General features: G+C 29.7%; 3 protein-coding genes across 3 annotated transcripts; 2 read left to right on the top strand and 1 right to left on the bottom strand.

Annotated features, from left to right (window-relative positions):
- The first annotated feature begins 516 nt into the window (after positions 1-516).
- Positions 517-1,081, top strand: LOC135963793 (U6 snRNA-associated Sm-like protein LSm5). The gene is made up of 3 exons (XM_065515778.1): positions 517-662; positions 724-920; positions 991-1,081. Exons 1-3 carry the CDS (start codon positions 614-616, stop codon positions 1,018-1,020), a joined length of 276 nt encoding a protein of 91 aa, XP_065371850.1. The 5' UTR covers positions 517-613; the 3' UTR covers positions 1,021-1,081.
- A 110-nt stretch (positions 1,082-1,191) lies between these two features.
- Prp4k (Pre-mRNA processing factor 4 kinase) lies at positions 1,192-6,040 on the top strand. Its single transcript, XM_065515777.1, has 9 exons — positions 1,192-1,354; positions 1,474-1,917; positions 1,976-3,104; positions 3,182-3,550; positions 3,715-3,947; positions 4,005-4,113; positions 4,184-4,616; positions 4,677-4,780; positions 5,772-6,040. The coding sequence occupies exons 1-9, from the start codon at positions 1,335-1,337 to the stop codon at positions 5,973-5,975; spliced, it is 3,045 nt and encodes a 1,014-aa protein (XP_065371849.1). The 5' UTR covers positions 1,192-1,334; the 3' UTR covers positions 5,976-6,040.
- A 5,127-nt stretch (positions 6,041-11,167) lies between these two features.
- On the bottom strand, positions 11,168-12,338 carry LOC135957189 (ciliary microtubule associated protein 1A-like). The gene is made up of 4 exons (XM_065507885.1): positions 12,204-12,338; positions 11,929-12,141; positions 11,681-11,870; positions 11,168-11,622 (listed from the first exon to the last, which is right to left on the bottom strand). The coding sequence occupies exons 1-4, from the start codon at positions 12,214-12,216 to the stop codon at positions 11,358-11,360; spliced, it is 681 nt and encodes a 226-aa protein (XP_065363957.1). The 5' UTR covers positions 12,217-12,338; the 3' UTR covers positions 11,168-11,357.
- Between the last annotated feature and the right edge of the window lie 6,053 nt (positions 12,339-18,391).

Genomic DNA, 18,391 nt, shown 5'->3' with positions numbered 1-18,391 from the left:
CTTGACAACATACGTCATTAATTGTTATTAATTGGAATTTTAAATCAATATATATAATAGTAAATTTCTTATATTTTTGGAAAATAATCTGATCATTATGGGTATCATATGATATATAATATGGTACTGTTTATTAATACTGTGATTCAAAAATTCCTTTTTGAATTTATATGACAGTACTTCAGAAAACTTTGATATACAGAAAAAGTCATTTTAGTGCTGCAGGTGTTCGATACATCCCAGAGTTCGCAATATAGAAAATATGAATATTAAAAGAAAACAAATAAAAATATTAACTGTTACTGGGATCTTGATTTGTTCCAAAAACATTAAAAATGTGTTTAATCCCCTGTCTATACTTGACAAATATTTATATAACTATAACTGCTATTAACAGCAAAAAAATATTAAAATGAAAACATTCAGTAATAGGGAGACGTTCCCAAACTAATAATCAATAGACCGCTGGCAACCCTTAGGTTTAAGTTATCAATACTAAATGAATGAACCCTCTGTTGTCAAAACAAACACTTCTTTCTTGATTTAATAGTTTTTGCACATTTTCCTTAATATTAAAGATTTTGTCACTGAATTTCAAGTAAATCTCTTAAAAATGACCGCTGTTCCACCACCTACAAATGTTTCGACTTTATTGCCATTAGGTAAGTACAGACTAACATCAACAATAAAACCAAATGAAAAATCATGCGGATTTCTTTGCAGAATTGGTGGACAAATGCATTGGTTCCCGCATACACATTATTATGAAGAATGATAAAGAAATGGTGGGAACATTGTTAGGATTTGACGATTTTGTTAATATGCTACTGGATGATGTCACTGAATATGAAAATACTCCCGAAGGAAGGCGTATAACAAAATTAGACCAAATTCTTTTGAATGGAAACAATATAACCATGGTTGGTAGAAATTAATACGCAAAAAAGAGAAGATGTGCATGTGCTAATTTTATTATTATTTATTTTCTAGTTGGTGCCTGGTGGCGATATACCGGAGTAGTGTTCCTTCATATCTTACGTACATTTTTTTATACTTAATTAAATTAAAAATTCAAGAAAAACTTTGTAAATAATTTTTTTTATTTGGTAGTATGTTTGTTTACTTACTTTAAAAAGGTATTAAAAAATAACAAAAAATACAACCGTGTAGTTTTTTTGTCAAGCCAAAACAATCTAAACATTTTGCAGCTGTCATTTATAGAGATAACTTGTGAAAAATATATTTATAATTCTAATTAAATCTTGCTTTATTTCAATAGTGGGAAATATTTAAAAGCATTTTAAATAAACTAATATTATTGAAATATAAATAAAATGTCTAGTGATGAAAATAGGTCAGTATTTTGCTGTTTTCAGTTGTCTTAAACATTTTTAGGTTATGTTTTGTGTATTTTTTTCATATTTCGTTTACGTTTATTAACGTATACATAATTTTGGTACTATCCTTTTGCAGTTATGACTCAAATAATGATGATGGTCCGGAGGAGAAACGTTCCAAACAGTCTACAGGCTCACATCATAAGAAATCCAAAAAACACAAAAAGCATAAAAAATCCAATAAATCGGACAAATCCCATAAGAAACATAAAAAAACTAAAAAGAGACATCGTCACCATTCCAATTCATCTTCGGAATTGGGCTCTGGTGATGAGTCAACGGCCGAGAAAAAAAAGAGTGGTGCTATTAATGAAAAATTTACGGAAATTATGAAAAAAGCAAACAAAGATAAAAATTGCGGATTAAGGGTGGAGCACGATGTTAAAATAAATAAATTTCTAATAACGAAACCAAACATACACACCGATCCCTGTAGTTTGGCTGAGGAAATTACAAAGACAATACAGACAAAAGTTGTGCCAGTTATGGAAGTCGTATCATCTGGGAGTGAAAGTGAAGTGTAAGTATTAAAAGTTTACAAAATACTTATACAAATATAATTTATTTATAATTTTTAGACCTGTTGATGTAGCAAGTCCGGATTTAGCCATAATAGAAGATGATCTCAATTTAGATGAATTGATGAAACAAAAGGCTCTTTTACAAGCTCGCTTAGGTGCTTACATGTCAGACACAGAAGGTGATGGCAGTCGTTCAGGTTCTTTAGCGAAACGTCCCATGCCCGAGACTGACTTAATCTCGAAGATGTTGCCTATTCCGCCCACTACAACAGGAAATGATAAGAATAAAAAGATTGAACAAAAAATTTCAGCATCATTTGCAACTAGTAAAAATAATTTAAATAACATTTCTAAAGATAAAATTACAAATGAAAACGATATTATATTATTGGATGATTCTAGCGGTGGTAATAATACACCGGTGGAGCAACATTTGGCTAACAGGGAGCGATCACGTAAGGTAAGGCATTCAAGTGACCGTGATCGTCGATCTGCCAGAGGACATAAATCAGTGACACCACAACCAGCAAACATGATTAAAGCTAAAAGTGATCGACGTTCCTCAAGAGAAATTAGAGACCATCAACAAAGACGCTCACATTCGGAGCGTCATTCTCGCAACAGTCGTAGTCGTTCTACCGGCCGCAGAGTTGATTCGCACGATAGGCGACATCATGTAGAAGTTGATGAAGATCGTAATCGTATGCGTCATAGGGATCATTACGATCAAAATCGTCAAAAAGAAGATCTTCGACAAGAAATTAATAGAGATAAATTACGTGAAAATGACACCAGCCGTGACCGCGATAATAAGGGACGAGATGACAGAACAACTCGGCCTGCCGACCGGAGTGGAGGCGCAGCGAATAATCGAGGCCAGGAGAGAGGTCGTGATCGCAATAGAGAGCGTGAAAGATGGATGCGTGAGAGATCGCATAGTCGCAGTAAAGCCGAATCGGATCGTAAACGTGAGCGAGAAAAAGAGCGACAACGTTCGGGACACGATCGTAGTGAGCGTAGTGATACCAAAGATCGTTATCGCGGTTCGCTCAGCGAAGGACAAAAGGTTCATCAAAAAGAATCCAGCAGTGATGAGGAGGTAAATATCAATATAAACATCGAAGAAGACGATGACGAAGAGAAAATCATTGAAATGAGACGTAAACAACGTGAAGAATTGCTAAAGGTAAGACGTCAATGAACTTCCTCTAATCATGCGGATATCAATTGATTTTATTTGTTACTTAAACAATAAATTTACAGAAATTAGCTGGCTCAAAACAAACAGATGCACCAAGACCACCACCACCACCTGCCCACTCCATCTCATCATCTTCTTCGGCTACCAACTCACATAATGACAGCGACAGTAAACGTAAAAATTCATATAATTCAGACAAAAAAGAACGTTCGGCCACACCTCCACCAACAAAACAACGTAGATCTCGTACACGTTCACCTTTGACATCCGAATCGTCGTCTCGTCATCCCACAGAACAAAATGATGCTACGCCTGATGATAAAGGAGACCAAGACAATAACAATAAAACAGCCAATAATACAAATAAGGAAAAAGAAAAGAGACCAGAATGGGATATGTTTGCCGACCAAGATGTAGATTCGAATTTCGATGTGAGTCGTTGGCTTGTAAATTTCATACTTATTAAAAAAAATGATTTAAGAGTTACAAAAATGAGAGAAACATTTAATTACAGATTTTTTAAAATCTATAATTAAAGTAACTCAGAACGATTGTTTAATTATTAATATTAAAAAATGTTTTTCCATTGTTACAGTCTCCCAGTACCATAGTACAAAATAAAAATATGGCTGAAAATCCAGCTCTCACTGATAATTGGGATGATGCTGAGGGTTATTATCGTGTACGCATTGGTGAAGTCTTAGATACTCGATATGTTGTATGCGGCTATACTGGTCAAGGTGTTTTCAGTAATGTTATTCGAGCCAGAGATCAAGCCAGAGGAAATGCAAATGTTGCTGTTAAAATTATACGTAACAATGAAATAATGTAAGTAGAGGTTTGAAAAATTGTATTGTAAAAGGATTTCAATTAGGTTACTTTAAGGCATAAGACTGGCTTGCGTGAATTGGAAATATTAAAGAAACTAAATGATGCCGATCCTGATGATCGTTTCCATTGTTTACGATTATATCGACACTTTTTTCATAAACAGGTATTTGGAAAATATGATTTTATATTTAGACTTTGGAGTTAAACAATCAATCGTTTTCATCTCTTTATAGCATCTTTGCATGGTCTTTGAACCATTGGCCATGAATTTGCGTGAAGTTCTTAAGAAATATGGCAAAAATGTTGGCCTACACATCAAAGCTGTGCGCAGTTATACGCAACAACTGTTTTTAGCTTTAAAACTTTTAAAGAAAACTGGCATATTACATGCTGACATAAAACCTGACAACATTTTGGTAAACGAAAATAACTTAATCTTAAAATTATGTGATTTTGGTTCGGCCTCCACCATTAACGATAATGAAATAACACCCTATTTAATATCGAGATTTTATCGTGCACCTGAAATTATATTGGGCATACCTTATGATTATGGTATTGATATGTGGTCGGCGGGTTGTACCATTTATGAATTGTATACGGGCAAAATACTCTTTAGTGGAAAGAGTAATAATCAAATGTTGAAATACTTTATGGACTTGAAAGGTGGGTTTTTCAAAAGAGGCTTTATTATATTGATCTTATTGAAATTGTTTTTAATTTTAGGTAAAATTCCAAATCGCATTATACGCAAAGGACAATTTAAAGATCAACATTTCGATCAAAGTTGTAATTTCCTTTATCATGAGATTGATAGGATTACCGAAAGGGTAAGTTTACATTAAAAAAAAATTAAATTTATTAGAATTAAAAGATATATTAAAAGTGTGAACAAATATGTTCTGTAATGGTGGAGTCACACGGTATGCATTGCATTTGTATTGTAACATGTAAATTTTGCGAAATTTTTTTTCACATGTAAACATGTACACAATCTGAGTATCGTCGAGGTATTCCTGCTAATCCTAAGAAATGTTGAGGAGAGAATGGAATATGTTTTGCATGTCTTATGACATTTGTGGCGAAAATAGAACATTTTCTAATTATGTTCTATTTTCGTGTGTTTAACCATGTGTATTTCGAAACACATTTTTTTTATTTAAAAGAAAAAATTGTATGCTAAAAAAAATTGTTTGCGACCCCATATTTTTTATCAAAATTTTTTTTCATCAAACCAAATTTTTTTCAACAAAAATGGTTTTCAATATTTATGTAAAAGTATACTTTGGTGGAGATTATATATGAATCAGCATAGCCGAATATAGACTCTTACTTGTTCAAAATAAATTTGAACAATTTGCAATTTTGCGGTGCATTGCCAAACCAACAGAAAACAATTATAACCGAGATTATGCTCTATGGTTCATAGTAATTATTCGAAATACATGCTTATTGGTTGAAATTCATTTTCCAAAGGCCTCATATCACTTACGAACTATATATTACACAGATAATATATATCTGCAAAACGCATTTAGCTATTAAAAATCGGGTTTTCTAACATACCCTTCATTTAATTAAATTTTTCAAAAATTTTAATTTATTTTTAATATATAAATTATGGAATATCATAATATTAAGGGCAGACTTAGTCAAGATGCGGCTTGAAAATTCTTTTCAAAATTGCGATTAATTTTGAGACATGTCTATATAGCGTGGAGTCAGTAGAGTTTAAAATTTTTGATAGAGTTGATTTAAATTTGATTTCATTACCAACACAATTTACTTTATTTTTAACTATATATTTTTCGTTTACTTTAGGAAAAAATTGTTGTAATGCCAGTCATGAAATCTTCCCGCAATTTGCAACAAGAATTGATAGCTGATCAAAATCTACCCGATGATCAGCATCGCAAAGTGACACAACTAAAAGATTTACTGGACAATATGTTTGCTTTGGATCCCTCTAAACGTATTTCATTAAATCAGGCTCTAACACATCCCTTCATACAGGAAAAGATGTAAACTCACAACAGCAAGCTCAGCACCCACCAACAATTGGCCATTACAAAGGACAATGGCTTAGTATAGTATAACTCAAAGACAGACAAGAACTTGGTTAAACAAAGTTAAATGTAATTTATTCCTCTTTATAAAATTACGTTTATATTCAACTTTTAGTATATAATGAATTATGTTTTTTTTTCCACAATAAGAAATTTATTAGCTCTACAACAAAGCATTAAATTCGAAACATAAATTCGGGAAATTGATCAAATTTAAACGTACAAAAAAAAAGCAAAAGTGTGTTTTTAGTAAATACTCCTGCTTTTTAGAAATATGCAAACCGCAAAAAAAAAATTAAAGCAAATAATAGAGTAACAAATAAAACATAAAATAAATCCATTTATTAACTATTCTCAAATAAAGCATGCTGTTCAGTTCAGCTATTAGTTAACAGAAGATGATAAACTACATACAAACGTACTTACTTACATACAACTTATATTAAACATATATTCATATTGAAATTGTAGTGTTTTTCTTTGCTGACATACACTACATATTTAATTAATTAAGTCTATTAAGAGATATTTGTTTAGTAAAGATTTTAATTAATGTCTAATATGACCAAGAAATGAAACCAAAAAAAAAACCAGCATGTATTTGTATTTTATTCTTTTTCATCATGTTGATTATTTTATTTTTGCATACAAACGTTGGCTTGTTTCACTAATGTTTTTACTTTTTCAGAATGGGGTCTCAAAATAATAACAAAATCGTAAAGTTGCTGCCTTAGTACTTACCAATCAGCAGAGGATTAAACTCTCTTCCAAACTAAACAATAAAAGTTTACAAAAATATTTTTGAGAAAGAGTACAACTCTGGTAATAATATGGGCAATATCTAACACTCTCTATATAGTTTTGTTTATTTTTAACTCAAGAATTATTTAATTATTTTCAAACACTATCCAAACAAAACAATTAAATGATTCTTTGAAAAAAAAATTCTTATTGTATTGCTAAATATTCTATTTATTACACATTCACTAAAGTGTTTGTTGTTTTTTCTCTTTTTTCGAATTTACAGAAATTTGATTGCCGTATTTTAAATGTGTGTGAGACTTTTCAGAGAGAGTTTTGTAAAAAGTGTTTTTAATAGTAATTTGGTAAAAAAAATGTCGTAAGTCGCTAAAGTTTTATTAAACTTGTTGCATATTTTTTAATTAAAATGTTTATTTTTCTCATTTAAATAGGTGTGGAGAAATCGACTGAGGTTTACCGGAGATTGTTACAGAGTTTGAATGAATATGTAACAGGTTTGAATTAAATTATTGATCTAATTAAAAAAATTGTTTTGCAAAAAAAGTACACACTATAATAATAATTCTGAATGAGGACTTAACAAAAGGTTTAGTACCAATACCAATATAAATATGTATTAATATTTCAGGTCCTTCAAACTCGAAAACTAATTTTATAATTAAAGAAAAAAACAATTTTATTATTGTCCCTGTCACTGAATTCCATGGAATTAATTCCATCTTTTGGCTCTTCAAAAAAGTAAAACGAAATTGTTTTAGGAAAACGCCAAAGCGGAAAAACAAAATTATTAAATCTTTTGGGAATTATCAAAATTAAACAAAATCTAAAGAAGCTAAATACAAGTCAATCCAGTAAATATTTCAAAAAATATAGATAGATTTAGAAATATCAGTTTCAGTAAAACATGGTTGAGAATAGCAACAAGAAAAATTCATGTTATACAACACTCAATACATTTCAGGTTCTTTAAAAAGAGATAAATGCAATATCATATCTACAGCATCATAATGCTAATTTAATACAAACCCAATTAGAAACATTAAAAACCAGACAATAAACTCGAACAAACTTAGCCGACGAAACAAAATTATCACAACCTAATATGATATGCAGTCAAGGAAAACAGTCCACATACACCCTATGATTTTTAAGTTTTAGAGAATTAGTGGCGAAAATTGAAAAATATTTTATAGCAATCTTTAAGGTATTTATAATTAAGACTGAAGTAAAAAAGAATATAAACAAATATAACATAGAAATTATTGGGGAAAAAAATAGAATATTGAAAACAAAGAAAAGGAAATAATGATTTATTTAAATTTACAAGCATTACAATTGCTTAAGATGACAAAGTGATAATTAAAAATTTTTTGAATTTTTATCCTTGAAAATGGCAAAAAGAGATACATATATCAGTTTGAAATATGGTAGTAAATTTCCGAAAAGAAAATAAATCTTATGGAGAAATAGCTAAGACAACAAAAATAAGTCGTGCTACTGTACAGACGATCATAAAAAATTATAATAACACCGAAAATAATCTGGCAGACCTATGAAACTTTCGAGAAGTGATGTTACCAGTATTTTGAAACTAGTCAACAAGGATCCGAAAATAAGCGCACCAAAATTGCCGGAACACATAGAAAAATGTTCCAATAAAATTGTTACTCCACGAACAGTAATAAACGTTTTTCATGACAATGGATTTAACAGCAGAACAGCACGCAAAAAATAACTAATTTCTGTTAAGAAAGTAAGTATATTATTTTCGGAAATGATGGCCGATCCAAAGTTTGGAGAAAACCGAACACTGCACTTGATCCAAAGAATATTATGCCTACGGTCAAACATGGTGGTTTGGGGCGCCAAGGCGTCATATGCAGTGGGCCGTTTGGTTTGTGTCCAGGGTAACATGGACCGCTATCAATATAAAAACATATTGGAACACAATCATAAGGCATCTGTTGATAGCTTGGGTCTGGGAAATCAATGGATTTTCCAGCAAGATAACGACCCTAAGCATACTGAGCACGTTGTTCGAGATTAGATTCTTTACCATGATCCAAGACAGCTAAATTCACCACCCAGTTAACAGACTTAAATCCAATAGAGCACATATGAAATTAGTAGCCGTGAAACATTAAAAACCGATCTTATTCGTGCATGTGCCGAAATAACCCCCTCTATTACAGAGAATTTGGTGAAATCAATGCCCCGACGTCTTCAAGCAGTTATTGATGCCCAAGGTGGACCAAGAGTTAATTTTTTTTTTTTTTTAATTTTGTATAAAATTTTGAAATAATTTTGAAGTATTGTCATAATGTCGTAAAATATTTTTTTAGTTAAAACAAATTCTTGACAAACCAATAAACATAGTTCAAAAAGTCTTATTAGTTTATAATTTTTTTGTTTGAAACCCAACACAAATTTGTTTAAACTAAAAAAATATTTTATGACATTATGACAATACGTCCTAATAGGAGACCGTTTGGTTTGAATCCCCCAAATATTTATTTTGTAGACTTTTTTCCTACGAACTTTTAATGTTTTTGTTATTATTATTGTAATGAATCCATTTTTTATTTTATAAATAAACATATTTATTAATGCGTTAAATATTAACATAAACATTTTTTTAATTTTCTTCACAAACTCTCTTAAACCCCTAAATCAAAGGGTTTATGTAGACTTTTTTCCTTGACTGTATGTAGATCAAATATCCAGCTATCAAATATCAAGTCCATATCAGATAAAATGAGACACAACCCAACCAATAAATTTGACAACTGAAGAACAACTCTGCGAATAAAGAAAATAGGGAATTTATTGATAAATTGTCAACATTATAAGGCATTTTTAAATGATATGTCCTCTTTTCACATGTCACGGAACAGATATGGCAAATGAAATTTAAAAATTTAAACTAATTGTTGGGTGAATGTATATTTTGAACGCGGTTTTTGTATTTAATAACTTTTATGTCATTTTGAAGGGAACATATGTATATCTGTCAATTAAAGTTTTTTTTTTGCTTTGAAAATGTCGATGTGTAATTAGAAAAAAGTGCCGCTGAAGCACACCGATTGCTCACCAAAGCTTATGGTGAATGTGTTCCATCGGTTTCAACGTGCGAGGGATGGTTTGTTCGGTTCAGAAGTAATGATTTTGACATGGAAGACAAAGTCCATGAATTTTTAAGTATTTTCAATATAGTATCTAAAAGAAAAGCTTCGAAAATTCGAAATATTGAAGATGCTCTAAAAAGAAGAAAATAAATTAGTAATAAAAACATTTAATAGCAACTGAACTTCAGTTGCGTTGTCAGTTGCCTAAATGATATTACAGATGGCAGCTGGCATCTATCATTTCGGTTGCGAAATTGGCAACCAGAAATTTGTAGTTGTCCTCTGGCAACGCAACTGAAGTTCGGTTGCCATACATAATCGACCCATTCAATACTCTAAAACAGGGGTGCCCACAAGTTCCTTATGGAAGAGTAAACACCAATACATTTAAAGAAAAGCTACTTTTTATTCAATATTTGTTGTTGCTAAAACCAATTCATACAAAGAAAAAAGAAAAAAAAACTCACTTTCAACACACACATTTTTAAAATATCATACGATAAACAAAAACAAAATCTACATGGATGATCGCAGTCGTCAATGTTTACCAGCAAGCATACGAAAGTGTTGTTGCTTTCAACATGCGTGTATTCAGTGAAGAACGACAAAAAAAATAATAAGACAAAGTTGTTTGTGTATTTTGTATTGCTAATGCTGAGTGCTCTAGTGAGTATACAAAACACACAGCCTATAGCTAAGAGCAATTACAATAACAAAAGAGTACCAAGAGTATAGGGCTTGGGCATGACTGCTCTAAAAGAAGAAAATAAACTTTAACCCTTAAATGCGTAAAGTTATATTTCCTATAGCTTTAGTTTGATTTAGAATACTTTAGCTGGAATTTATCGTAATCCATTTGATTTTGCTGAAGGAGAATCTGAATTAGTATCAAGCTTATGTTCGTCTATAATTTAGTGGAACTTAAATGTAGACATTGGCAACAATATGTATTTAAGTGTTGAATTAAATCAAACTATTATTTATTACATTACATGATATAAAAGCTTGTGGCGATATTTTCCTGATTTTAGGCTTGTCGTATAAAATGTATAATGTAATAAATAATAGTTTGATTTAATTTAAAGTTTCTTTTCAATCCAATGAATTAAAAGAATAATTTATTAAAAACAGTACTCAACAATTTTTAGTTCTAACAACTTGATGATGGATAATATATTTAAATTTGTCTTAATTTATCATAAATACTTGTATTTTGTTCTTTACTATTCACTTTAAAATGTTTAAATACGATTTCTTAAAATGTAGTAATATATACAGTTAATTGATAAATCAATACAATTGCATACATATCTGATTGTAATCCTACTACTATTAAAATTTTTCATTTATAAAAAAATATGATAATAGCAATAAAACAAACAGACAGAAAGAACAATATTACAATGTTCTTCTCTAGTGCTGCAATTGATTGTTTCAATTGATTGTTTCATAATTCATACTTTATCACAAGGCACTATCATGGGTGGTGCTTTCGAAGAATGCCGAATACCAAACGAATATGCTGGTGATGATTTGCCAGGCTTGTAGTTCGCTCGATCGTAGGCATTAGCTCCAGGCACAATTGATTTATTATTTAGATTTGAACGAGCATACATTGAATATTCTGGTGCTTTAGGCATTGTTGTTTTTAAATTACCAGCTGGGTAATTTGCCGGTCCTGGAGAGCCTGCCTTAGGTTTTGTATCGGTTTTTATGCCTCTGAAATTATAAATTACTAGATAACAAGTAAACAATATAAAACAACGTTTTTGCATACATGCTATAAGCTGGAGCTGATGTTTTAACCATGCCATCTTTAATACCATAAGCATTCGGCCCGGGACACTGATTTTTAAAATTAATATTATTGCGCCGACCCAGAGAATATGAGGGCGGTGCTGTGAAATTTACGTAAGCTCTTTTCGATAAATCATAATTCGCTGGGCCTGGACCAATATTTTTTGCATCTATTTTTTTATGAAATCGTTAGATTTTATCTAATAAAATATTTTTTCAATTATATACCGTTAACAAACGTTCTAGGTGCCATGCTATAAACTTTGCTTGTAGCTCGTCCATAACGCGTCAAATCCTGTGTATTTATACCAGGTCCCGGTGTTATGCTAGCTTTTCGATCTTTTAACCTTCCACCCATTGTATATTGTGGACTACGCACTTTGCGTTGATCATGTTTTTCATAACCGATTGTTGATGGCAGGGTATAAGCTGGCCCCGGACCTTTTTTAAATTAGTTCAAATATTGTTAGTATTTTTGTTTAATTTTGTAACATTTTTATTACCTATTGAACCCATTATGTGCCTGTTATAGTAGCTGATTAATTATGAAATTAATTTAGATAATTTTGTTCCAAAAATTAATGCCAAAATAGAAGAAAATTTTTAGCCGAAAAATGGATGTGATGTATGTATGTAAGTGTATAAATAAAAATTTTAATTGAAATATATATTTTTTCAATTATGACAAATTAAGAAAATATCAGGTATGTGATGCAAATCGATCGAATTCAAAACGATCAATTTGAATTGGTGTGATATATTTCGATCGAATTCAACTATAATTGTTATTATTATTTTCTAGCAAAATATCCAGATGACAAATAGTAAATAATTCAACAGAATTTATGTAAGAAATTTGATTGAAATTAATTCAAAAGTATCAAAATGAAAGATAAGAAATATGTATATCACATTCTTTTTCGTTTTCAAATCGTTACGTTTTCGATATCGATTCACAGCACATACCTGATACAGGTACATATGTCCAATATGTATATTTCGTATGATAGGCATTCGGCCATAAATCGGCTTAATACCAGTATTCGTTAAAATTTAACAGAAACTTTTATTAGGGAAATACCAAGATCAAGGAATTTTAAAGAAGAAATACATAATATTAGGTGTGTTCGCGTACTTTCCAGTAAAAAATATCCAGTAACTTTATTTTAGAGAGTAAAAATAAATTACTCTCAATCTGAAAAATTACAAAAAAAAAGTACGCGAAGAACAATTTGTAAAAATAAGTTCTATTTTATTATAAATCAATTCAAAGCGTTTGTATTGTGTTATTTTACATCTTTACTTTGCAAACTTGTAAATTGTATTAATTTTCAACTTTTTAGTTTTATTTATATTTGCAACCATATCGAGTCATAACAGCAAAAAAGAAGTAAGCGCCAAAAACCTAATTTTACAGGGGAAGGTTTTTTTTAAATATCCTTGGTTGAAGTCTAAGTATTACAGTGAAATTGAGTATGTATGCACAGTTACTTCTTAACTATATATTGCATTTATTTTATTTCATATATTTCCAAGATAACGGGTATTTATGTCGCTTACGTTTTTTTCGCTGGCAGTTACACCCTTCCAATTTTATTAAAAACACAACTTAATGTTTAAATTTTTTTATATTGTTCAAATTATATTCATTTACACAAATTCAAATTAACGTTTTTAACCTTAAAATACTAATATTAATTAATTTGTTAAAACTAATAAAGACGTAAGCGCCACTTGTTCACAAAATATGTAGAAAAAACAATAAATTGTACTTACGTCTAAATTGTTTTTGCTGTAAAATCATAACGGTACATTATACAGCGATGGTATTTTATGAGATGATGCGAATGATCGAGAACTGTCGATATTTATCAAAAACGAAAATTGATAATCATGGCGCTTACGTCTTTTTGGTGGTTATGGCTCGATATGTTTTAAACATATTTTTTACTGGACAAAAAATGTCATGTAAAAAATGTCATGTTCTCTATCTATGAACTGTCACTTTTAACACTCTCTTGCTCTCTCGTTACATGTTTTTAAAAGCAAACGAACATAAGCCAGTAACTTCCAGTGATAATTTGTACAAATTATGTTTTGTATATAATTAATAGAACGCAAACATTTATTTTTTATTATAAAATGTCTAAAGCTGAATTCATCCATGTGTTCTGAAACATTTTTTGAGAGAGACTTCAGACTACATACATAAAAATGTTCCGAACACAAAATGTTTCAGAAACATATGGGTGAATTCAGCTTAAGCATTGTGTTCCCTTAAAAAACTTTTATTTATTTGTAATACAAATAGCCTTCAAAGCCAAAAACGTATTACATCTATTCCCTTAATAATATTTTAACATGATTTGGCAATTCAACATATTTTTTAATATTAGATTTAAATAATCCAATAAGTATTGGTTTAACAAAACGTAAAAAAAAATTAATAAAGTCAGATTAAATTGATTAATTGAAATTATTTATTTCCATTTTGTTAATATAAATACAGTTTAAATACCGGAATATAATTTAAACCAAAGTATAATATGTATTTTATCGGGACATCTTGATTGAAGCAATAGCTCTGTTCAATAACTAAAAGTTGTTACTAGTTAGTAGGGTATTCAATCGATTAACCGTTAATCGGTTAACCGATTAATTTTGGACGGTTAACTGTTCGAATAATTTGAAATTGCCGATTTTCAAATAACAAATAAACCGATTAATTTGTGTCGATTAACCGATTAACCGAAATTCCTTTTTTTTTGCACTTTAAACTATTTTTTGTATTTATTTTTCCGTTTCAATTCAAATACAAATTTCAAATTAAAATTAGATATTTTTGAACATGCTATAAACATGATAGTGAGTAGTATAACATATTTAATTTACATGTATTTGAAACTATTAAACTAATCAAAATCTAAAACCATCCAACCAAATCCAAAAAGGGATATTCTTTAATGTTTTTGATTTCTCCAAAATATACAATCAGCGAGAGAGATTTTTTCCAAGAAAAGTTTTAATAAATCTAAAGAAAAAAATGTTTAAATTATATTCTTTCTATAAAAGATTATTTCATAAGATCTCACTAAAACCCTAAAAAACTCACACATCGCTCATTTGCTGCAACAACGTCATAATTCAAAAGTCGTTTCGAGAAAAACATCTTTGAATATTTTAAGACATTTTACTATTTCTTAAATAAATTTTCAACAAATCATGCGATTTCAGAAATATAAAATGTAGATGTTAATATCTTTCTAATCTGTATTTAACTTAAATTTTTACTTATCAAATATACGAGAAAACATGAATTTAAAAAAACACTCGCACAAAAAATAATTGACTTTTTTGAAAACTGATGAAACTATATGAAAGATTATAGAACAGCGCATATTTTGTATTACTCAGTTCATAAAACACGGATTTTGAGTTATGACGTTATTGCAGCAAATAGGCGATATGTTTACAAAAATTATCTCAAATACCTTATTTGCTGTTTTTTATGTTTTTGTACACAAAATTCGTTGTTGTATTTTCAATATAAAATGAAAATAGAAATTATTCGGTTAATCGAATAATTTTAAATTAACCGATTATTAACCGAATAAATCTAAACCTCGATTAATTATTTGCTCGATTAACCGATTAAACCAGAAACCCGATTAATTGAATACCCTAGTAGTTAGTAACAATTGTTACTGGAAAAGCGTTCATTAACTCAAAAAACTTGCAATTTTGAACTCGTAATAGCTTATATTTCATATGTTTTGTGTTATTGTTTATTTATTTACAATTTTATTTTTGTGGTGAAAAAATGTAAAAAAAAGAATTTTCAATAAAATTGAAGAAAATGTGAGTATTTGTATGCTTTTACACAGGGCAAGTTTACTTGAAGCAAGTATCTTCGATTCTCTTTTAAACTTGCTCATCTGTTTATATGTCAAAATCTAATAGACGCCATAGTGAAAACAAAAGAGAATTGAAGAGACTTGCCAGTACGAGCAAGTGTGTACCCCTCTTCTTGCCTCTCTCCCCTATAAACTCAGACTTGCGGCAAGAAAACTTGCCCTGTGTAAAAGCAGACTTTATACATTTTAAAAGGATTAAAATAAGAAAATTGTGTGTATAAAACAATTGTTACTGTAAAAGCGTTCATTTACTTTTTAATATTTTTAAGAATTTAAGAGAGTAATTTTGTAAATTTTGATTGTATATTCTCGTTGCAAGTATTTACTGGGAAAGTAAATGAACAGACCTAATTATTATCAAATATTTATTGTTCGTTTCATTTTAACTCTATAAATTAATATGACGTAAAATTTAAGAATAATATGTAAGAGCAATTAAATCATCTTTAACGCTTTATGTAATCTGCCATAATTAAAGGTGGCGAACGATTGCAGTAACGTCTACCAAACGAATATGACGGTGCTGTTTTACCCGGTCTATAGTGGCTGCGATCATATACATTCGCCGCCGGTACATTTGGAATACGAATCTTCATTCGCGAACCAATGGTGTATTGCGGACTAGACGATTTGACCAAGGAAATATTGCTTGCGCCATACAAAGCAGGTCCGGGTGATCGGAATTTTTCACTGGCTGGTACAATAATAGAGTAGCGACTTGCGTTATGATTTGAGAGAAAAAAACCGGAACCTATTTTTTTAAAAAATATTTAAGCTTTATTTACGCCGGTAAAGGTAAGTTTTAAAACCAGGTGTGAAGTTTAAATACCATGAGAATCAGCCATAATTTTGTGAAGACCAATAGCAAATTAAATATTTTTCTTTTAAATAAATTAATAAATAACAAACAAATTTAATGATACAAAATGATTTTTTTTAATTTGAATGACTGGTTTGTACAGGGTGATAAGACATTGGATTTACAATTAATTAAATTATAAGGATTAAAAAATCATAAAACTTAAAAAACATGAGGCTAGTATAGGGGCACTCCCGATCTTAACCAATTTTTTATCTAACTTACAACATTTCATAGTTCTCAAATTTTGGATATTTAAAATTTTATATATTTAACAATATAATTGAAAATGGATAGGTTTTTAAAATACATATGTATGTATATGGGATTTTCATCTTTAGTGACACAACTTTTGAAACCTTTTGATTTCTTCCGATCGGGATGAAATGAGAAAAAACAGAGAGTTCTTGACCGATCTTGTTGAAAAATTGTGTCTAAACTACTATTCAATTCATCCCGATCGGATAACATCGGTTTCAAAACTTGTGTCACTTGAGATGAATTATATTATATATAATATACATTTTAACCCACTGCGGACCAAAATTTGAAATTTATATTTATTATATCCATGTGTCAAAACAAAAGATTCTTATTTTGAAATAATTGATCTTTATAGAAAAAACAGAAATTAAAAAATGGAATTGTTTGTAATGCGATAATAAATGTTGTATTTACCTATCACATTTGACTTTCAATTAGAATATCTTTAAATAATTTTACTTTTGTGCTTTGTTCCAGTTCATTAATGTATAACTATATACAACGAATTTGATCATATCTCCTGTACCATAAAGCGAATTCGAGTATCGTTATCGTGTTTAAAACGATTTCACATATTTTGGTGTGCTTATTTACACGTTTTACTTTCAAGTATACAAACTTGGTGCCAAGTTACCGCATTTGATATCCAGTAAAATCAATTGTAATTTTCTTATTTAATATTTATATTCGATATCGGGCAAGAAATTTAGTAGATTTACGATACGATTGCTCATTCGATCACAAATGCGTTAGTTCGGCCCCTGTTTCAATGTTGAAAATAGTTCGATTTGAAGAACATCAATTTGTTAATTATTCGATTTGCAGAACTTGGGCGATAATGACGAAAAATGACAACGTCTAGACACAACCCTACAAGAACAGTGATAGTCATAGACCGAATTTATAGATTCGCCTTGGTACATTCAGTAGAAAATATGAAAAAAAATTAAAATCAAAGTTTGACGTTATAGGGGTAAATATTGAAAACTCTCCCTAGTGATTCTGCAATTATTGTATCATGATTTTTACATAAATAATATTTTTTGCTTCAATTTGTTATTATAATTCCGAAACTACTGAGCCGATTAAAACGCAATATATATGTGAAAATTTGTGCATAGCATGGGGAAAATGTTTTCAACATTCAATCAATCGAAAGAAGAACATTAACTACTCAATTTAATGTATATCAAATAAAAAAGTTAAATTTTGTGAAAATGAGCGAATTCACTTAATTGTGAATAAATACGAAAAGAATCAATCGATTTTTATCTTTGATATCTCATTTTGTTGCTATAAAGTAATAAACCTGAACAAGTGCCGCCGTTTTCGATATTCATGAGTTTTTTAAAACACAAAAATTAGCTATTTTCACGAAAAAATATATTTTTTGCTTCAATTTGTTATTATAACTCCGAAACTACTGAGCCGATTAAAACGTAATATATAAAATTTACTTCAATAATATCGGACTAACCCATTTTTAGTTATTAAAAATTATGTGGAGAAACATCTGAACAAATTCACAATTTTAGAAAAAAAATTTTAAAAAAAACTTCTCCATAGAATTTAAAATTTGTACCAGATTTTTACTACTGGAACCACAATACTTCAAAATTGTGTAGTGGTTTAAAAAGCCTCTAAAATTTTCTCG

The sequence above is a fragment of the Calliphora vicina genome, chromosome 1, assembly GCF_958450345.1.
Source record: "Calliphora vicina chromosome 1, idCalVici1.1, whole genome shotgun sequence".
Lineage (NCBI taxonomy): Eukaryota > Metazoa > Arthropoda > Insecta > Diptera > Calliphoridae > Calliphora > Calliphora vicina.
Note: the sequence above shows the minus strand (reverse complement) of the source record. Positions and strands in the feature narration are given on the sequence as shown.